The sequence below is a fragment of the Mixophyes fleayi genome, chromosome 5, assembly GCF_038048845.1.
Source record: "Mixophyes fleayi isolate aMixFle1 chromosome 5, aMixFle1.hap1, whole genome shotgun sequence".
NCBI classification, from domain to species: Eukaryota; Metazoa; Chordata; class Amphibia; order Anura; family Limnodynastidae; genus Mixophyes; species Mixophyes fleayi.
In genome coordinates, this window is record NC_134406.1 from 219,941,685 (window position 1) to 219,964,657 (window position 22,973).

Genomic DNA, 22,973 nt, shown 5'->3' on the forward strand with positions numbered 1-22,973 from the left:
TATGTAATGACATGGTTTAAAGGAGTATCACGTTTGTATATTCTATTGTATGGTCCAGTCCACACTCTGGGCTTTATGACAAGACTGGGAGGGCTCTGTTACAACTAAACATATTTTAATATACTTATTTTAAGTGAACTGGTGTTCTGGGATTGGCACTGATCAAATCAAATATTGGGAGATTTGAGGATATGGAGCATTGTATGTGGTACAGGACTGCAGTGTCCTAACTCTGCATAAATGCACATTGATTAAACCACAGGACTGCTCGTCTGTCACTCAAACAGTTAAACATGTTCTTAGTTATTTTTGTATTTGTAAAGTGTAGATTAGCATAGCACATGTGCACTATTATACTAATTAATGATGTCATAACACAACATAATATGAACAAAACACTGCAAATACAGTATATTATATTGTGTTTACACTATTTACAGTATTTTTATATACAGTGGTTATGAAAAGTATTCACCCTGTTTAGCACTTTTTATTTATTTATTTTTAAAAATTGTTGAATTTAAATGGATTAATTTGTGAATTCTTACCATTCATCAACACAAAACAGACTGTCAAAGAACAATAATTGGTGGTATAAGTATTGATTTTCTAAGATATACCTAAATAAACCGTAGAGTTGTCTACAGAGGTCACATGATGAGGTGCTCCTGGTTAGTGTATTTCCAAACAGATGCTTCATCAGTAATACTACTAAGGAGAGGGGGGGAAATATGAGAACATTTTATTGAAAAGCCCAAAAAATGGATGAATATAGGAAGATTTCAAAGACATTTAATATCCCCTGGAGCATTGTTCAGTCCACGGAAACACATGGAAGGAATATGGCACATCTGCTAGACCAGGCCATCTTCCAATACGGAGTATCCATGCTATAAGGACACTTGTGAAGAAGGACCATGGAGAGGCCTGTGACAACTCTGACAGTGTTACAGACTTTTATGGTAGAGCTGGAAGAAAATGTTCACAACCATGCACTCTTGTATACTGTTTGGCAGAAAGCAGTAAGAGACTCTCAAGTGGAGGAAGAGGCTATGGTCTGATGAGACCAAGAATTAGGTTTTTGACTTTGGCTTGGACAAAACACAGTGTTTTGCGTTTAACACTGCATCCCAGTAACACATTGAACCACGGTGGTGGTAGGAGCATGATGCTATGAAAATGCTTTTCTGCCTCAGGGACAGGAAAATTTGTTAAAAAAAATGCATGGAGCCAGATATAGACAAATCTTAACCCTGTTGCAGTCTGTGAGACACTTATGACTTGGGAGAAGATTTATATTTTAGCAGGACTGTGATCCAAAGCATACAGCAAAAGCCACATTGAAGTGGTTTAAATAAAATTTTCTGGAGAATCCAAATGAGAATCTGTGGAACTATCTGTAAATTGTTGTTCATCGTTGGGATCCGTCCAGCCTGAGTAACAATGCAAAAAGGACTGGGAACATTGCAGTGTCCAGATGTGCAAAGCTGGTACATCTACCCAAAAATACTCTCTGGTGTTATGGCAGCTACTAAGTATTAAAACTAGGTGGTGAATATTTATGTAATCACTTTTGTTTTTATTTGTAATTAAGACAAAGCATTAAAGTTGTTTGACATCGCATAATATTTTGTATCAATTGATTTGTTTTTTTTAGAATTTCCAAATAAATCCATTTTGTTTCTATAATGTGAGAAGATAATGTGACAATGAATACTGTTTATAACCACTGTACACAGCTGTGCTCTTTACAAGGCAGATGTGGACTTCTCATAAAGCAGTGTAAATGTATACACATGCCATAGCATTCTGCAGTATTGTAGTCTGCCTCTAATACTCAGGGCTCCGACCAAGCACTAGGCTAACATTAGTATTGATAGAGTATCTCAATGAGTCAGAGTACATGGAAAAAAGGTAGGTTAATATGATAATAAGGAACAATTTACAGATACCTGCATAACATTTGCTATCAGTAACCATCATTGACTGATAAGGAGCAATGTGTAATAGTGTCAGATTTGCAATGGAAATGAAATCACATTGACTTCTTTATCAGTTGAGCTCAGGTCTTACCTGTGCTCACCTGTCTGGGTTGTAAAAGAGTAATGATATGGGAGTGTGCCTTATCAGAGCTATTTGCTGCTTAGAACAAAATGTCCAGGGCTGTTTGCTGAGCACACACATATGCCTTTTATCTGCAGCGCTACCAGGTGAGTTCTGTCCTGGGGAAAGAAGTGGGACCTATGCATTGCTATGTCCAGTGTGTGAATACCAATGTGAAGCTGGAGGAGATCTGTCTTCTACAAGCAGGAACAAGTGGAACTCAAGGGGGTCTGGACTCTGCTATGTAGTTACTAGCTAAATATGTTGTTGGAGAGAAGATAATATGCTGACTTTTTTTTTAATTTATATTACAAAGTGTTTTATTAAAGTTATTTTTGTAAATGTTGGTTTGAATGATTTTCCTTTTTTTTTTGCAACATTGTTGCTCTTCCATTTGCTTACCTTGTGAGTTATTTCATTCATCCCTTTAGAAAAGTATATCAACATTCTCACGTCTTCTGAGAGTATTTGTTTAAGTGTTGGTCTATATAATCTTATGACGTCAGATGGACTTTTACCTCCTACACTACTGGTGCAAAACGTAATATGGAAGGAATTCTGCAGTCATTGGTTGTTATATAATTAATACACTCTGCCTTATGAAATAATATACATGTAGTTGTAGTTACAATTAAAATAAGTGCAATGTGCTCCATATAGAGGAGCTGATAGTAACATTCATAATTATATGTAAAAAAAATGTTTTGGAAGCTTTTCAGAAAATATATTTGAGATAAGGTTTTCATCATGGGGGGATGGATTTTTCCCTGTGGACACCAGACTTGATCAGTAAGAGCACTGAGGGATATTGCAGACAAATTACCTAACAAGATTGTAAACAAAGAGCAGTTTTGCAGTAACGTTGATAATGAAGATACATAAAAATGTCAAATATTTGATATTCTTTTATGGTATCCTCATTTACAAACATATGAGTGTCACAAGGTGCCTTTGCTATAGATTTAGTGGTCATTAAGGCCAGTGATTACTTCCTGTAAATATCATAGCAAGTACCTGAAAATGAACCCCTTAAATCAGAAGTCTGTAAGAAATAGAGTGAATTTTATTTGGTTCCTTTGTGCGGCTAGCTTTAATTTTCTAGTATTATAAGTGGTGTGATTGGAAACAGTGCTATGAACCAGTCATCTCCCTGCAGGTACAAATTGCTTGACTCAGCTTTGTTTTGTGTTATTCATTAACCAGCATTGTCATCGTAGAGCCAAGAGAAAACACTGATTGCACTATTTTGATGTATGTATATTACAGATGTATAGTATATATTATTCAGACTTGTCCCATGTTAAAATACAAAAGACCTCATACCTTGACCAGTGTTAAAAGAACTCATTCCATTTATTCCCGCATAGTTTACCAAATGAAGTACACAATGAAGCATAGAGGCAGATGGTTGTTTTTTTTTTCTCATTTTATTATTATTAAAAATGCTGTAAAAATGATCATATAAAAAGTCGAGCATGCTCATTTTCTTTCCCTAATATCTACAATACAAAGAATTTCTCTCTGAAATCATTTTACAAATGTACCATAGCTGCATCAATAAAGGGTATAGAAAATTAAAATTACAAAAATAACTTAAGGAAGGGAAATGTTTTAGCTTGGTTTTATAGTTTTGTGGAGAAGAAAAAAATACATATATATAGTTCTATATTTCCAGGGGTAGCACTATTATTTGGCTACACATTCAACAACGAAACTGAAGACCAGCACAATTTCTGTTTGGCACTGCCCAAATGTGCCTCTCCCCATACAGTACTTCCAGCTACAGGCTGCTTCGGGTAAGCAAGGCACTAACAGAACATATCAAATGCTTCTGCTATTATGAATGGGCACTAGCAGGACAACACATGAGAAAAGACCAATATCTTGGTTATTAACTTGTAAAGAACTAGTAAAAATGCACTAGAAAAGCCAAAGGCACTGGTGAGATGTGTAGGTATTACACAATGGTGCAAGACAAATTGTCCACTTTGTAGTCATAATAAGCTTAAAGTGTTTACAAAATTAGCGTTTAGTGCTACAGTCAGTACCTCCCACCATGTGTGGTGTTCACACGAATCACTTATGTAAGGCTGTAGCCTGTGATGTATAAGGCATGTCAAGTTGTTTCACATCCATCAGGTAATTAATATTAAAAGTGCAGTACAAGGCACATGCTGTCACCGGGTGCACTGCATCTTTAATGATAATACTTGATGGCAACCCAACTCTTTGGCATTTTACAATCCAACATGATTGATACCTTGAATGCCATAGGGGACATCAAGGTATAATACTTGTTACTTTCTGGCACACACAGGGTATCAGACACCCTCTCCCAGTCCCTTTTGCATGATATTGGCAACACAGCTTTTATCCTTATTGCACTATAATAATATATATTAAAAAGTCTTAACTGTGGCTCAGTCTTAAGAGGGCGAACAAAATGTCCCAGAACGTGGGTGGTGCAGAGTGCAGCCCTCCCCTCTCAGAGGACCCCTCTGATGGGCTGAGGTATTGAGTTATCATAGTCCTTGTCATTGGGGTGCATGTTACCGACAGTCAATGCTCCCCAGGTTGGACAGGAAGGTGCCGGTGCTGGCTGTGGGGGGTAGCTGTTTGAAGAAGTGTCTGAGGTTGGATAAGTCCCGTGTGAGCAGATCAATTCTCTTGTGCAACTTCTCGTTCTCAGATGACAGCTCTAACAGCTTTTGCTGCATGTCAACGTTACGTTTCTTTGCCTTGTCTCTGCTCTTTCTCACCGCTATGTTGTTCCTTTCTCTCCTCTGCCTGTACTCTGGGCTGAAGCGGTCCACATTCTTTTTGCTCATTCTGTCCTTGCCACAAGAGGTGCCCATGGTGGTGGACGATGAAGGGGAAGGGCAAGCAGAGCTGGCGGCACTGGAGCTACAGGGCTCCGGGGAGGTGGGCGGGGTGGGCTGCAGGCACATGCTGGTCTGTGCACAGGTGGCTATCTGACAGGGCAGGGAGGAGGAGATGTCGCTGTCACTCCACTCAGGCTCTTGCTTTAGATGCGATATCAGTGTCTTGGCACTGCCCTGGCACTGTGGAGCCAGGAGCCCGCTAAGGTAGTCAGCCCCGCACTCTGCCCGCTCCCCATTCTTGTGGTTGCTGTTAAACAGGTCCGCGAACAGCTCGTCGTTGCACAGTTCCAGGTTGGGCACAGAGGACATGGAGTCAATGTAGGAGCTGAAGTCGATGGCACTCTCATCATCGTAGATAGCAGGGGCTGCGCTGAGCTCTGCCAGAGTGCTGCTGTTCACGTGGGGCTCCGTCTCCTCACACATGACCCGGGGCTTGCAGGGGGCCGGGGACCCGCTGACTCTTTGCTCATAGAAGTTGGTGGGCTCCATGCACCAGGCTGCATAGGGAGACACACAGCGAGGTTCCAGGCTCATGGACAGGGCACTCATGTAAGTGGTAGTGTACTGCAGGGTCCTGCTGGATGGTCTGCCCGATCCTTCAGAGGTGACAGAGGCACTGGGTAGTCTGAGGGTCCCTGCAGATGTCACAGGGGTAGCTGCTGGACTTTAGGATCCCGTTCAGCTAAGTCCCCTCTGCTGCGCTTTGGCTAGTTGCTGCTGGTGTGTGACTGATGCTGTCAGTGAGCTCTGAGAGTAATGCGTGCTACAGCTGGATATATACTTCCCGGCTCCTACTCCTCCCTCCTGACGTCTTATCATAGTCCTAAGGGAGGGGGGAGAGGCGGCTGCCAGGGCGCAGTGTGCGGGGTTGGGACAGCTCCAGGGCTTCACCTACAGATACTTTAACCCATTCAAAGCAGTGTGTACATGTGAGTTAACACTTTCCTCTCTGGACGTACTGTTGTCTAAGTCCAGCACAGAACTGCGCTACAGGAATACTAGTATAACCTAACTACCTGCAAATATAGCCGATGGCACTTACTGCACAATTTCCAGTACTATCAACTAACTAAACAACATGTTTTCTTCTCCAGACATTCCAAAGTAATTAGCTTGGACCTGGTTAGAGACTTCAGTCTTGAAGTTGTGGGCTGTGGTCAGCACATGTATCAATAATATGGTGGAACTGTCACCTATTAACGTCTGTGTGATCCAGTTAATGAGTCTGTTTAGTGACTGAAACTATTTACTTTGTAGAGTGTTGCGAGGCATAGCTGTGATCTGGCAGGGTTTGCTGTGGTGTGGAGTAGAGTATTAGGGCTCTGGAGAGCAGCCCATAGCTTTAAGTTCTCTGGAAGAAGGAAAAGCAGTTGTTTTTATTTCTTGCATTTTTCACAGAACTGTAAAACAGAGAAGTTACAAGTCGCCCCAACTTTGTTCAAAACAATTTTTACACTGAAACCCCCAGCAGACTCCCCTCTGCCCAGTTATACATTAACATATAAATAAGATGGATTATAACCATGATCAATAAGCCAAAACACAAATGTATCTGTTCACTTCATAGATCCAATTCCAAAATATACCCATATTGAACATTGTTGTGCTCTCCTGCAATGCTGTCTGAATCATTGCTGCATGACATTGTAACCTTCACTGTACTACAATGGGTGAATTCTCTGTAAAGCACAAATGTTCCACTCTAGAAGAACATTCTCTTACATAAAAGATAGCAGTAAGCACAGAGATATAAGGCCTTGTTGGTTTATGCTAAGAATGTTTGTTTTATATATGGTTGTAGTTAAGGGTATGTAAGGATGACAGGCAGGTAACAGAGCAACTAGTCCACCTATGATCACCTAGTGATAATTTGTAAAATGTGTGGAGATGAGGATTCCTGACTGATTGATAGAGCAAGGAAGCTGTTAACTGATCCTATAAATCTCTCCTGGATAATTCAGCACAGAGGCAACTATTTGCATATACTCTTTGCAGGGAGCAAAATACTTCCAGGTTGTTGGTGCCAGCAGAATAATCAATTTCTAGCTTCATGTTTATAGTTGCTTTTTGTTAGCTGTTTTGCTCTTCAGTTCAAAGTAAAAGTTTTCGGTGCTCAGACTTTAAGTGCAACATAAATGCTAATGCAGACACTGTAATGCTTTTGAAGTTGGGAGCTAGATTACTTTGCGTTCTTTGACGGTGATCAAATGTTCACCATTATTGGGTATGGGTTTCATGTAGTCCACAAAGAAACACATTTCTCAAATTAGTTAAAAGTACATTATTTTCATAAACTGTAATCGAACGTTATAGGACACTTGTCCATTATCCAACAATAGGCACTGATTGGCGTCATGCGATTGGGCAGTGTGCCCATTTTCCCTTTCCTGTGCTGTATGGATGAAATAAGGATGGTACACGCACTGAACTCACTAGCTCAAACAACAATAGTTCCTGCAAACCAGCCATGTTCAGGGAATCCAAACTGTACCATACAGTCTATAAATCAGACCTGGATCACCTAATAACTTACTCATGATCATCATCAACATTTATATAGCGCCAGCAAATTCCATACCACTTTACAATTGGGAAGAAACACAGTAATAAATGCTGGGTAACACATACAGAGAGCGCTCTGCTCACAAGCTTACAATCTATGGGATGTTTTGTCTTACAGTATATACATATCTTTATTTCTATAGTTCAACATCTGAAATGTTTACAAATGCTAAATAAATATTTACAAAAGAGCTTGCACTGCAAATGTACTGAAATTTTACGATATAAAATAACGGTGGAACAGAACAAATTTAATTTTATTGTTCTAATAGATCTACCAATTTTCCATATAAATCTACAAATAATTAAAGTAAGAATTTTTGTGTTTTCTTTACTGTTAATGAAGGCAGACATGTTCTCACCAGGGCCACTAGTTTTATTTGGTAGACAACCCCTCCCTGCTACCCTTTAATCCATGCTGAGCCCGTAAGAGTGTCTCCCCAGGGATGTCTGCTCGCTCGTTATCAGGTTTGTAGCTTGGTGCTGGTGTTTATGAACAATTTTATTTAAAAGTATCCAGTGTCTTTAGTACACTAGTTTCCATACTGGACACATCTAATACATCTTAGCAATACATCAAATAACACACCGGCCATAGCCTATTTATTGTAAAAAGAAAAGCCCATATTGTGTGCTGGCCACGTTGGAGAGTGAGAATGATATCAGTGCTATATCATGGTGATTACAGGATGTGGAGTGTGAGCGAGGAATAATCTAGATCTCAGGGTATAGTCCAACAGGCAGATTTCTCATTGATGATAATATAAAATACAAGTACATTTCAATGCATATTGATGAACCAGATTTGTCAGGAGTCCACTGTATGACTTTAAGCATGAAACACTGATTTTACAATTTCCAGCAAGGGGTAACCTATTTCTTTATATATGTTAAAGAGATAGATGGATATTTTAAACTTGTATAAACTATTTCTAAAATTAAACTTTTGCGAATCTACCAGCTGATCCTACAGTATGAGCCATTCCACTTGGTACACAATGCTGTTCTTATTATGGCAATAAATGTGTTTTTAGCATCAATTCATCACATTTTGGCGTAGTAGATCACAATGCATAAAGGCAACAGACAGAAAATGAAGCACCAATGTAAAGTCACTTAATAAAGCACTGGGCCTCTGGATACGGTGCTGTGTTATTCCAGTGTCTGGAATAATGTAAGAGAGAAGCAGACACCTCTCCAGTCAGCACAGAAATGCTGTATCATGGGGTGAAGGTGACCACTCAGTACCATTACATATTACTTATCATTGACCTTGCCTTCTACAAGAGTCACTGCACCCAAGCCATGCCAGGAAGGTCAGCCCCACAACTTACCAGAAATCAGAACACTGATGGATACAAAGCACACAGATTGTGTACAGTACTTTAGGCTAGTGCCGTTTATCAAGAACATATTGAAGGTGTACATAATCTCTTTCCTCCATTGTGCTCATTGCACTACTGAATTTGCATCCGTGCACTGCCAGATTTGATGAGCAGTATATGCTCAGCCATGGCATCCTGCTTGGAGGAATTCTCATAGAACCATTTGGGGCAGTCCAACATTTTTATACTTGACACTGACCCTGCTTAATTAACATATGAGCTATACCTGTGTGGAAGCCCTTGCATTCATTATGCTTGTTGTCCCTCATATAACCAGACGCCTCCTCCCCACTGTCTGTACATCACAGTTCTGCTCACAGAGCAGTTTATTGATTAATGTCAGTGATGTTGGTTGTGAGCTTTTAAAACTCTTGGTATTGCTTTTTCCTGCTGTGGCCGGGGTGTGGGCATTAGACAGTCTACTTTCTAGCCCCTGTACCTGGGAATCCCATTCAGGTGAATGGAGAGGCATCTTGGGAGCGTATCTGTGGTAAACGATCACAGCATCCAGTCAGGTTAGTAGTTAAGTAATCAGCCTGATACCCATGCATGGCAGGAATCATATTGTGAACCTTCTTTTTCATGTTTTAGTTAATTTGACTGTCAGGTTTCTACAATTAAAATAAATGTCATGTTAATCTGTTAGAATCCTCTAGGCAACCTCATCTGTTCAGCTGCCTCTATTTATTTTCCAGGCTTATTTTACTTTTATTTCCAGCAAAACATATTATTATTTACAGTTGTTGGGTTAGTGGAAGCATTTATCCGTGTCTATGTGTAACTTTCCCGAAAATGACATTATTTTTAATCCTAATGCTCTTAACAGGGAAATTCCCATAGTGCTAATATCCAGCTTTCCAGACCGCTCCACAAAGCTGGATTTAGCACATTGCTATGAATGAAAACAATGTGATGTCAGCTGCCCCCTTGTGGCCACCAGGAGCTCTCTGGAATGTAAATACATTGGAATGTGAGTGCTCGTAAATTCAGATAGCACAAATCAATACAGGATGTGATGCAATGACGTGTAATAGAAATTGTAAAGGGTCAGCTCAAACAAAGCGGATCATAATTCTACCGACATAGCTGGTCAGCACAGCAGTATATTTACAGCTATTTTCACATTTATGTTTCATATATGTAAATAACATTTTACAGAGTATTTAATTTTCTAAATTGAGAGCCCCCATAATCGGTTACTTTGTTAGGTCTTGTGTTATCTGTCATCTCTTTACCAGTTCAGCGCAAATCATAAATGAACTATAATAACCTGCTCCACTAAGCACCTTATTATGCCTCACTTAACCAGTTCTAACAGTCCATACACACAGCAGGGCCAGATTAATGTGAGATGAACCTGCAGCACCACTTGGAGGATATACAGACTGCACGCAGGTAGCGCACTGTCACAATGCAACCCAAGCCATCAGAGATGGAATAGAGCGCTGCGAGGGAGCTGTTCTGCTACACACGAAACCCTGACCCAGAATCAGGTCGTCTAGGAATGATTTAGCACCGGATTCCCAATGAACATACGATGCAGGAGAGAGGTGGCCCGCTTCTGTCCGCGCTCCAGTCCCTTCTGCTCCATGGGAGGTTTCTGTCCTCCCTGAGCTCACCTTAGGTCTCTTCGGTGCTGGACAAGGATATAATACTGGAAAGTGAGCATGTGCAAAGTCAATATCGTGACGAGCCATTAGATTTAATTATAAACATGTTTCTTTATGTAAAGACATACCTGTTTTGGACTCCCGTATACTATTCTATTTTTTTTTTTATATGTACTTGATTTTGTGCTCACACATGACCTGTTTTATTTCATACACACGGTAGTCTCCATAACACCAGCTGCGTAGAATTCAGATCTTATGCACCAGTTACCTCATGTCCATGTCATGAGGCCATAAATGTGATCTGGTAGATTACCTGAACTGCAAACTTTATCATAATTAGTTTTCCTGGTAAATAGTTTTAGTTTACTTTTACCTAATCACTCATGGTAGCTAGAAACTTAAAGGTACATTTCAACAACAGCTAAAGACTCAATTACTGTATGTGCAGTGTAATGTTCAACTGTAAGGATTTTTTATATTGAAATATATTTTAAAATGTTTTTAAAAAAACTGTACAAAATGAAAGAAATCATAAAAAAAAAGTTATATTACTGAAAATGTAATGTTAAGTTGACCCTATGAATCATGTATAGAGCTCATGCTGTGTTTGAGGAATTGCTTTTCTCATGTAAAGTTTATTTATTGTAAGTAAAAGGCTCCCTCTGGTGGTTTCTCCGTGCTCAACAATAACAACACAAATTGTCTTTCTTCTGTGTAGTCATTTATTAGTCTCTCCTCAAATTTTTTTGATTACGTAGTCTAAAATTGACTTTAGCATCATTGGGGAAGATCAAAATCTGTCTATGAAAAACTCCAGTGAGGATATTAGTGATATAAATAAATTACACAAAGACTTTCAGTACATTTACAAATTACAAGAAAATGTATCCAGATTTGACAGAGCACCACGGTGGTGCTATTTCCTACAAGGGACAACTGTTTATACATACAAATCCTCTGATGTGACCAGTTCCGCCTGGTACAAAATGTTCTGCTCCCAATACTCCTACTTACTATCGTCATTTAGGCCGGGTTACTGCAAGTTGTAGCATTAATTTAGCCTATTTTCCTGCAATAGGACAACTGGGAGCGGAGCATTTTATACTGGTGATGTTGGTCATGTTGGAAGGTCAGGATGGTTGACTTAAGTGACTATATTTATATCACAGACTGAGCAGGTGGTAGCACCCTGGGTGCTTGTATCTCCGCTGGTGCCAACTCCTCTTCGTGAGCTATCCTGAACCCCATTTATTACTCTATGTGGAGCATATGTGATTTCTGCTTTTGTTAGATGTGGTGCTGGGCTGTGACGTAGCTCAGTGCCACACTCCCAGACCATCAGGGACATGGAGGAGGAGCAGCTGCCAGCTTCACAGCTAAGATAATGCTTCTGCCCCACCATGGCTGTTGCCAGCCCATTTGTGGAGGAAATTGGACCCTTGAATGAATTACAATATTTCAGTCATTCAGTGTTTTAGGCACCACCTAGATTGTAGCGTCCTAGGGCAACCACTTAGACCCACCTAATGGTAACGCTGGCCCTGATAACAGTACTGCTGAGTCTGTGAACAGAGCAGATTCCCACATCCAACATCACGGACAATAAATTTTGTAAGCTACCTGTAGTCAGGTATTACGTTTTTACTTTGTTTTTGTATTCAGTGGCTGTGTAAATGGGCTCTCAGTATCTCTGGAAACTTACGCCCGTTACTCCTCTATGACTTCTCTGAGCAATCTGTACCTTCTAAACAAGACATTTTCAGACACTTTTCAAGGTCTTTTAAGAATCACAAAATGTCGTTCCTTTCTTCTAAATCCTTCAGTTCTGAATATAACAACAATTCCTCTAACCAAGTGTAACACGTGTAGTTTTATTTACTTTTATTCTACAGCTTGTTGATAAAAAGAATGGCAGCATAACCACCTGATTAATGTGGAATGTAGATACTATTATTCAAAGACATGTTCAATTGGCTCCAAGTACTACTTTATCTGTGTAGATATGCAGAAACATTTCTTTGCAACATGGTGCTTGCAATTCTTCAACCCTACAGGCAGAAGTAACCGCTAATATGAACACCACCTTTAGTGTCATCCGTCCCAGAGAAACCTTTTGCAGTGGAACAGGAATCAAAGTGTTGAGAACTGAAATTAAGGTCGGACAGAGATATGAATGACCTAATAGAAGAACAGATTCTCCTCACTGCTTGGAAAAAATCTGATAATCAATTTCTCTGAAGCAAATTTGTTATCTAAAAAGATACTCAGCGTAGATATATGCACCTTGATTATAGATAAGGCAAAACCATTGCTGAATCTGTCCTGCAGGAAGTCAAGTTGAATGAATTTAGACCCACACCACATGATAAACTTCTTCAAAACTTTGTAGTAAATCAATGAAAATATCTTTCTTGCCTGTAATTGTGCTGATCACCGGCACTGAGACCCAGTTATGCCTGACAAGTTCATGTTCATCAAAGCTAGTTTCACTGCATTTGGATGAATAATTGGTTCTTGGTGCAGGAGATATGAGGTAGAGGTCATGGTTGCTGGATGATCTCCATAAGCTTTTGTTTGTACTGGGGGGCACCAAAATAAGCTACACAGTGATTTGAGGATCTGTTGGGGTCAGTTAACTTCTCGTAATCTGGTCTGCATTGTACTGGGGAGTCACCAGGATAAGATCTGTATGAGACCATTGAAGTCAGCTGTAAGTGCAATAAGGAACCCTCTGCTTGTTTAGCAGAGGAACAGGTCATTGCAATATAATTTTGTAGGGGAAAATGTGGGGAAGACCGTACACTTGTCATCTCCACCTGCAGACTGCCTAATGTACCACTCAGTTAATTACATAAAATCTATTCTAGCACCTTTCAGGAAGAAATGTGCAACTGTAAAATGTACTTGAGATGGCACTATGTTAAAATGAACTATCAAAGGACAATTATGGTGAATTTTTTTGTAAAAATAGAAAAGTTTATTAAAATTGTAAATATTAGTCATATACGAGTCAGATTTTACCTGGACACACACAAATCAGTGCGCCAGCCTCCACTCATTATATATGCAATATAAGCATCCATACACTTTGCTGCATCATAGTGGGGCAGTCACACGAATGATCTGTTCCCTGTCCTAGTGATAACTCCTCTGTAAGCGAATTGTGTGTAGATTGGAAACCCAATGGGTTGTACTGAGACAGTGCATCATAGCTGTAGATTGGGATTTTTAGCTCACAAAGTGTCAATCAAGTAACCACCAAAAAGAAATAATGCTGCTTCAGATAATAGTTACTGTCACCAACAAGGAAGGCATATGAAAATATCCAAGACAGTCTTATTACCTTTTTTTGTTAAAACAAAGAGGAGAATCATCGTCATTTTTACAAAATCTTTATTTCATTATTTTCAAGCTAGTAATCATAAAAATGTAATGTATTGCATTTGTTGTTTACTTACTATACTGATAAAAAAAAGCATGCTTCTAAGATTACTTTAATGTTGTGTCAGTGGAGCGTACATCGTCAATGTAGTAAACATAGGGCCTGGATTTTATACTGTTCCTTTTTCTGATACAATTCATATGAGAACTTGTAGGTGTATATATAGTGGATTATCGGCAATGAGTCATGGGCAGGTCTCTAACCACTGAAAATGAAAGGTTGTTAAAAACATCTTTACATTAATGGATTCCACTGAAACCATGACTTGTCTGGGCGATTTTTTTTCGGGTGATCACATCTAAAACGGATAACAAGTAACAAAATATTACAGCCAACATGTCTACATCATTTATCTTCTGAAACTATTATCATATCCAAGGCTCCCACCCTTGCCAAACTCTGCCAAGGATATTAGGATCTGTAGCCTGATCAATAAGACATTGTACTTGTGTCTCTTCAGTAAGTCCATCGGCTGGTTCCTTTGCCCTTATGTTATCCTGGTTTCCTCGTGCAGTAGCCAGGAATTCCTTGTATGACACAGACTTTTCATGCCCCAGTCGCAGTTCTTCACTATAAAAAAAAATAAACATTTGTAGCCAATTCCAACCGCTAAGCAAAAATATATATATATATATATATATATATATACACACATTATATATATATATACACAGTATTTATATTATGTTAAAGTACAATTAAACCTCACATTTCACATTCCTCTGTAGCTCTATTAAAACGTTAAATATAACTCAAACCCTCCACTCCATTTCTCTGCTTTTTTTTTACTTTTGGATTTCATCATATGCGCACTGGCCCTGTCAATGTATTTGAAGCTCCCAATCGATACAATAAATTTCTACAGAGTAAGTATGCCAACCTGTAAGTGATGTTTTGCATGTTTAGCTGGAGAAGCACTTCCCTCATAACAACCATGCAGAGGGGTGAAATAGAGTACAACTGAGGGATTTTATACCATTAAATCTCTGTCTCCAAGAACATAGCGGGACACAGATGAAGGGTTATACTTCACCACTAGGAGGCAGAGAACTATAAAGCCACATTTATAATGCACCTGCTCCTTCCCACCTTACAACTCGCCATAAAAAGGAGCAGAGTGGACAAGACACCATGCATTTTCCGGTGGGTCAGTCTGTGATCCCAAATATTTTTGGATGAGTTGATCTGTGACCCCAGTGAATATAAAAATTATTTTTTCTCCTTCAGCAGTAGGAGGACAATAGACTGGGATGTCCTTAAAGCCACCCTCACAGGGAGGGGAGGAAAGCACAGAATGAAGAACCTCCTGAAGGACTTCCTATCAAATGCGGTTTTCGTAGAGAGCAATGCCGCCCACTTTGTAAGATTTGGATTATATATGAGCTGACAATTTGGTGGCCACCCACACCCTGTGGCGTACCACCATGGTCAAGTATGCCATCAGCCCCACAAACTCCTCCAGAAACTTGTTTGTATCTGTTCTACCTTATGACAGGTCCCTCTGGAGAAAAATAATCAAAGCCCTTAGGGCAGAAATCTCTGGAAGAACAGGCCTACAGCAAGGTCTAAATTATGATGCGGTGTTTAGACCCTCCTCCATTAGGACTGGAACAGAGGAAATACATTCTAAAGACTGTATGAGGGACCAGACCCACTCTGGGTCAGTGCAAAACTACACAACCAGCACTGAGGATGCACCTAATCATCCCCTGGCAATTACTTTTTGACTGTTAAGTGACTCAAGCAACATCGGGGGTGAGATGTTTTCCTACAAGTAACAGTCTAGTATTTGGCACTGTAGACCACCAAAGTTGGGAGCCTAGTGCCCTTTTTTTTTTTTTTTTTTTTCAAGCAGGGCAATTATCTAAATATGTACTACACTGGTGCCCTCTCACTTCCTAGGCTAGCTAGAGAGCAAGATTAGCAAGGACAAAAGACCCTTTTAAAGGGTAGATCTTCCTCAGTTGGCACAAATGTGTGTCCTAGGAAGGCTGCACTGATAAGTCCCTGTACAGGCAGCTGTAGTAGACTTTAAATATGGATGCCGAAAAAGACTGTGGAAACAGGGGCTGTAACAGGTCTGATAACCTGGAGCATTGTAGACACGCTGCGGTCATCCCATCACTCTTAAAGCACCAACCTCTGTACCTGCACCTTACAAGGGGGTGTCTCCAGAGGACACATCCTGGAGACTCACGCTTTAACAGGCCACTCCTCCACATCGCCATCTTAAAATGCTGAATGAGGCATCTGCCTGGCCCCCAATTAGGGATGCACTGCATTGCATCACAATCAAAGAAACTCCCCCATCCTTTCTACCCAGGATACTGTGGTGACCAGGAGAGAAGCCCCAGCAATGCTTCAGGGGTCCAAAACAGTGATGACCCTCCTGAACCTAGGCGGTTATGGATGCACTTGATCCATGTATGAAGCCAGATAGAGTGAGGGGATAGGGACTACTCCAAAGGAAGCAGGTGGATGGAGGGAGTAAACCATTACTAAGATTGTACAAGAAAAAAATAAATATAATATAAAAGAGTAAAAAGCCCTGCGCCCACATCCTTTGCAAACTGAAGAGGAACGTGGGAAATAGGAATAATGTCATGTCTACTACTACTGCTGAAGGAGAAATTTATTTAAGTGTAAACAGTCTAGTTTCATGTATACTTCCCGGTTCAGTAGTACAGTCTCTAATATGTGCTTGTGAAAAGCAAATATACGTCTTAAAGAGCAAGTAAACTGCACATTCTAAAAAGATGATCATCTGAAGGTGTCAAGAGGCGATGCCACTATACAGGCCAAACTCCTGTCATGTGTTACGAAAATTCCTCTCCCATATCAATTATTCTTCATTGCAACCTCTTCCTTTCCATTGCTTCTTTACTGGCATGTTTGGGTATAAAATAATCTGAATCCAGTTTTTGTACATGGAATAAAGCTAAAGAATAGTGGAGTAAATGGCAGAACGTCAACACCCAAAATAGAGAAAAGGCTGCTTTATTGACTTCAATGTCTCAAAAACCAAACCACTCAACCGAATTTATTTTCAATAGACAACATGAGGAGGTCAGAACGGAAGCACCACTTTCACATATAGAAGAGGAGACAGCAGTAAGACAACTGGGCAGCATTAATCATTATGGTTGAGAGAGTGGAGTGGACAGATGTTTTTTGTTATTATAAGCATATAGAGAAGTGTTAATTAGTTGATTATGAAGAGGTGTAACGAATGAGACTATAAGAATCCAAGGACCGAGCACTGTACTATAGCAACAGAAAGATAATGAGGTGCAGTGAAACCAGACTGAAACCCACAGAAGAATCAGTCAAAAAGACGGATCAACAGTTGGTGCACTGTCTGGTATATCTAATTTCTTATATTCTAGTATCAGTGACCCCTGATAGTACTGGATAGCTCCAGTAATATCAATAGGAAAGAGTGACCTTTTGATTTGAAGTAAGTTATTAGCTATTTTAGTAAGTGCTTAAAAACGTTTTTTAATGAAAAACTTGACAACAGCAAAGTTAAGTAAAATAGGAACATGCAAGCAGAAAGGAAAAAGCTTAACAAAAATATTAAGTATGGAATAAATATAGATGACATAGTAGAAATGAGATGAGACACGGCTGGATCAGGAGAATAGATGTTAAACTGAGATTTGGAGAGATCAGACAGACTATTTCCACTTTCAAAGAACGATGGTCAATGAGGGCAAATTCTGTGGTATGGAAGACTGGCGGTTGTCAGGTAGTAATTCACAATTCTGTCTGATTTTTCTTTTGAATAAGTCTGTAAAATCCTCTCCACCTGCACATTCCACATTCTAGATACATCTTAAAATAACTAAAGAGCTGTTTATGCGAAAACCGATCCTTGTCTTTCTTCCCAATGATTTCCACAGCCATAAAGAGCATCGCTAACCTTTTGTAAGACACTTTGTAGGAGCTCTTTAGAATTATTTTTTCTCCAATGACATTACACACTATTATTTAAGAATTTTAGTGTTCCAGGGATGTTGATTAGTACAACATGGATGGACATATTCCACAGCAGCGAGTTAATGGTCAGTAAAGAGCAGATAGAGGAGAGAAGAGGTTGTAATGTTGCAGAGATATGATGCAGTTCTTTATTGTGTAGGCTCCAATACTGGTGTATATAAGGAGAATCTTAGCCTTTGTATCTAAATTCTCACACTCTTATTTCCTACAAACATATGAGTGAAGAAGAGGTCAAGTATGTGACTGTCCTGACAAATGTGAACTGTGGTAAATTGTGTAAAACCAAAGAAGTAGAGACAGAAGTTAGAAGGCTCAAAAAAAGAAACTGGTTAGAAAATTAATTTACAGATGATACATTGTTTTAAGGATTTACCATGTAATCTCTGCTGGATTTGCACCAGATAACTTTTGTTTTGCACAATTGATTTTCTGCATTGGATACCAGTCCTGCGAAGCAGTGTTAACGTCCTTCAACCAGCCTCCTTTCTTCTTCATCTGCCTGGCCTCATGATTCTGAGAGGAGGGTAATGACAAGAATAGAACATATATGAGTATTTTTACATTATTCAAGAACATTCCATAAATTATCTTGTTTCTTTCTCAGTGTACTTTAAATAAGTTGTCAAAATATTGACATGGTTGATTATCAATAATATTACAACATTATTATTGCTTTTCTTTTTTCCTGATTTAATAAATACAATTGTCGGAGAGCATACAGTGAAAGTGTTTATTACATTTCTTATAGATTATAAATTGGGCACTTACTAATGTGAGAAAAAAGATAGAAGAAGATATATTAAAGTAAATCCCTGCAGAATTGGCAAAGACAACATGGGTACGGCATAAGATATATATATATAAATTCTCACCCGCCTCAGACTTGTGTTTATATATGCAGGCACGTCTTAAGCAACGGAGGGAACTGTTCCCTTCGGAGGATCTGTGTACAGCCAGATAGTGCCCAACTCATTTAATCTCCAAGATCTATAAACTCCTGGTTGAAAATCTGTTTACTGTGCTGCCTGGGACGCCAAAGTCTGGAATTTAGCAATCTCTATTAGTGACTCACAATAGCCTAAAGTATTAAAATTCATCCAGGCAAACTCCTCAAGTGTTTCAATGTTTGAATAACATTTTAAGATCTTGGCTAGGTGGTACAGATGCCCATACCAACTAAGCAAGATGACTCTGCTGGAGATGCAACTCTGATGTAGGAACACTCTACAGTATTTGCTTGGAATGTCCGGTTATCACCAAATACTGGAAAGAAGTGATCAATATTGCAGAAGTATACCAGGGTCTGGAGTTATGGCTTCTAAATTCATTTAGTTTCAAATTATTAATAAAAAAAATCTCTTCTCTGATATATAAACAGTGTAGCAAAGACAGACAGGGATTCATACTCATTGGAGAATCCAACAGAAAGTGGGTTTATATACTGTATATATGAATATATATATATACTTTTTTTATTTGCTACATAAACAAATATGCATGTACACATTAAGGCTGATTATTTATTTGGATGCCCCACAACAAAACTTCCATTACAAGTCTATTCTTGTGTGGCGTAATTTAAAAAAAACATTAATTAAGAGAACACTATTGTGCCATAATTCTATTAGTTTCAATAAAAGCAGCATATGTATTTTGAATGTTTTTTTTTGTGTCTTAGTAAATTATCCTGGTGATAAAAAAAACCACACTACATGAACACAGAATAAAGAGGTTTACCTTCCAGTCTAACGAGGGCTCCTTTACAAACACATCCATTGTGCTAATAAGGAGGTCAGGATTTAGTCGGAAGGCCCGTAATGCATGTATCATCATAGAATCAAATAATCCAGTTTCCTTCATGGGCAGCATCAGATTTACTATCTGGCGGGTAAGGCGGAAAGGCATCAATTCTGGAACAGGCAAAAACTAAAAGGAAAAAAAAAAAAAAAGAATTAACAGCTGCGACAGAAGACTGTGCATCACCACAGTATTTAATCAGCACTTCTGAAGGCTTTTAATAAAGATCTAACTACTACTTCTTCACAAACTTTGGAAAGTTAGAGCATTGGTGTGCGCACCAGTAAATTATAACAAAACAAATAACATACATTAAGTAGTAATCTATATTAGAGATGCCAAGGCTCTGTTTTCTAAAACCAAGCCCAACCGAACTTAGGGGATCCGAGTATGCTCGCAAGCCGGCTAGTTACTTTCGAGCGTCCTCTGATTTGAATTGAAAAAATGTCATTGCTGCGTTGTTGGATGTCGCGGGTTTGAATTCTATAAGTACCTCCCTCCCCAGGAGATCCAGCGCCATTGCTCACATAGAAACGGGTAGCAGTGTTCTTGTCACTCTCCAGTGCCATTGCTCAAAGAGTAACAGGAGGGGTAACAGTGTTCTTGTCACTTGACAAAAATTGACTGGAAATGATTGGAAATTAATAATAATGTAGGGATAAAAAAAAAAAAAAAAAAAGCCAAGTTCTGTGATTTTAGCAAAAAAAAAAAAAAAAGGGATTTTGGGAAAAAAAAAAAATCCAAAACAAAAACATGAGGGAGGTTTTGCTAAAACCACAACACGGAGTTAATCCAGATCCAAAACCAACACACGGGGGTCAGTGAACAGCTCTAATCTATATACACAATTTTGGTAAATCATGGCTTTACTTTGTAAAATTTATTTATGAAATGTTACTGCAAACTTTTAAAATCTTCCTAAAACCATCAAACGAGCAGTACTTCAATCATTTTGCTTGCAATAAAAGTAGAAATGATCACTGTATATATATATATATATATATATATATATATATATATATATATATATATTTTTAGAGAGAGGGAAGTGGCAGGGTTTCTCCAATATTTGGCTAATGCAAATCTTGTGGCAATTAAGATGTGACGTTATATAGGGCCAGTTTTGTATTTCTATGTTCTCTATCCAAAAATTGTCCACTGCAGGGCAGCTCCAAAAAACATAAATTAAGCTCTCAACCTCACTACAATTTCTCCAACAAAACTTAAGATACATTATGCCAAGTTTTATGATGTTTATCAGGAGTATAGTATAACCTATGAATAATTGTTAAAGCATACGAGAATGGCTTATACATTTGGACTTTTTAAATATGTTTTGGAAGATTTTGTCCCAATTGACATTTGTCAAGGAAACTTGTAAATCTAACTTCCTGTTTTGAGGGGATTATATGGGAAAAATATGGTAAAAGATAAGAATATTTTGGGGAGGAGCATCTTTTGACGCCCGCTATTCGAACCAGCTAAAGAAACCTCATAGTTAGCGCCTGATTTTGTCAATGAATAAAACGGTTTCAAGCAGTTAAGTGCCAAGCAGTTACATCTATAGTTTGATTTGAGTCTGAGGGAATATTCCTAAATATTTCAGAGAAGTGTTTTGCAAGTTGTATTTATATTTAGATTTAAGTGCTTGTAAAGGATCCTGAGGAATTCCAAAAGCAAACGCTATTTTAATAGTGATCCATTTATAATACGTGGCTTACTAATATTCTTGTAGAAGACTATGAAGGGCAGGCTCAATGCCTCTGGCTTGGGGATGAACAGCAGAACGCCATCTGCAAATAAACAGATTTTGTAGTGACGCCCTCAATTTAGTCAGTTGTTCTAATTTTTTCTGCTATGAGATCAATGGCTAGTGCGAATATGAGTGGGGGACAGGGGACAACCCTATCAGGTCCTATTCGATATGTCAAAGATTGAGGCTAGAAATCCATTGCTAAAAATTTGAGGAGTTATTGTACATTGTGCGGATATCCTGAAAAAGGCCTTTAAATCCAAACCTGGCAAGGACCCTAGCTCAAAACATCCAATGTAGCATGTCAAAGGCGTTCTCCACATCCAGAGAAAGCAATACCAAGGGATTAAGATCTAGTGGAGTGACTTGCAACTAGTTGGATCTTTACCAGGTTTGGCCCTCTAGCATTTCCTTAAGGAAACCGTTATTCCTAGATGTTCCTAGTTGCTTGATTTAGTTGCTCAAAATGGAGATCAGCTCCAATTGGAAGGAGGAGTAAAAGCCATTAGCAAATCCATCTGATAATATGCTCTGTAGGCTGAGGAGACAAATCATTATTTTTGAGTTTGTATAATGTCTCATAGTAAGAAGCAAATTGATTAACACTTTCTAATGTGTTTGTGATCTTAACTCCCAAGCTATTAGTTAGGTGTTTAATACAATTAATGGCGTTTCCCCCCCCTGAGTTTGTGTGGCAGAAGTTTGCTCACCCTATTACCTAAGGTGTAGAAATTCTGGCTAAGGCAGGCAATAGCCCGTTTAATGTGTTAAAAAGAAAGTGTATTCAGCCTTTTCCGAGCTTCCACCAGGTCAACCCTTAAGTTTAGGGTTAGTTGGGTCCTTTTTGTGCGGAGCTTCTAGAACTGTATCCTCATATGGCAATTGGACTTCAGAGTTTAATTTCCAAATTCTTGCTGTAGCTTGATTCACTGGTCCTCTCACTATTGCCTTTAAAGTAGACCAGTGAGTAACTTGGTCGGATGTCCTTTGGAGTGTTTGTTTGTAACTACCTCCTGCATAATATATTTCCCCATCTTCTACAATATATACTCACCTAGTTGCCGGGGTCTAGGTGGGCGAGATTTAGCAATGGGTTCCCTATGGAGCATAGTTAGACCAAGTAATAGGCAATATGTCACTATTTACAATAGGCTATAAAGACCATTTGGCAGTTAATAAGAGGTCTATGTGGGTATGAGACAGATATACATGTGAGTAAAAGGTGAAGTCCTTGACATTAGGATGTTTAGCAAACCAAGCATCATATAAATCATATTCAGCTAGGAAAAAGCCAGGTAAAGATTAAGGGCACTTTTGAGGGTTTGTTTAGAAGTGGACAAGGTTTGATTGAATTTGGTCAGGTGCAACACTTAAATTGCCCATTATATAGAGGACCACCCTTTTGACTTTTTGAAGTTCCTGAAAGGCTTTCTTAAA

At 39.0% G+C, this 22,973-nt stretch overlaps 3 protein-coding genes across 3 annotated transcripts in view; 1 reads left to right on the forward strand and 2 right to left on the reverse strand.

The window, feature by feature from the left end:
- The window catches only part of SPIDR (scaffold protein involved in DNA repair), a 305,726-nt gene extending 303,277 nt beyond the window's left edge, over window positions 1-2,449 (forward strand). Inside the window, exon 20 of the mRNA XM_075213492.1 lies at window positions 2,202-2,449. Within this exon, the coding sequence (XP_075069593.1) occupies window positions 2,202-2,351 (150 nt within the window). The 3' untranslated portion in view covers window positions 2,352-2,449. The remainder of the gene's footprint in view (window positions 1-2,201) is intronic.
- A 1,225-nt stretch (window positions 2,450-3,674) lies between these two features.
- Window positions 3,675-5,744, reverse strand: CEBPD (CCAAT enhancer binding protein delta). Its single transcript, XM_075213493.1, has one exon. It carries the CDS (start codon window positions 5,532-5,534, stop codon window positions 4,653-4,655), a length of 882 nt encoding a protein of 293 aa, XP_075069594.1. The 5' UTR covers window positions 5,535-5,744; the 3' UTR covers window positions 3,675-4,652.
- Window positions 5,745-13,921: 8,177 nt separating this feature from the next.
- PRKDC (protein kinase, DNA-activated, catalytic subunit) overlaps window positions 13,922-22,973 on the reverse strand; it is a 144,042-nt gene continuing 134,990 nt past the window's right edge. Inside the window, exons 65-67 of the mRNA XM_075213494.1 lie at window positions 19,724-19,912; window positions 18,360-18,499; window positions 13,922-14,557 (exon numbers count right to left, since the gene is read on the reverse strand). Of these exons, the coding sequence (XP_075069595.1) occupies window positions 14,356-14,557; window positions 18,360-18,499; window positions 19,724-19,912 (531 nt within the window). The 3' untranslated portion in view covers window positions 13,922-14,355. The remainder of the gene's footprint in view (window positions 14,558-18,359; window positions 18,500-19,723; window positions 19,913-22,973) is intronic.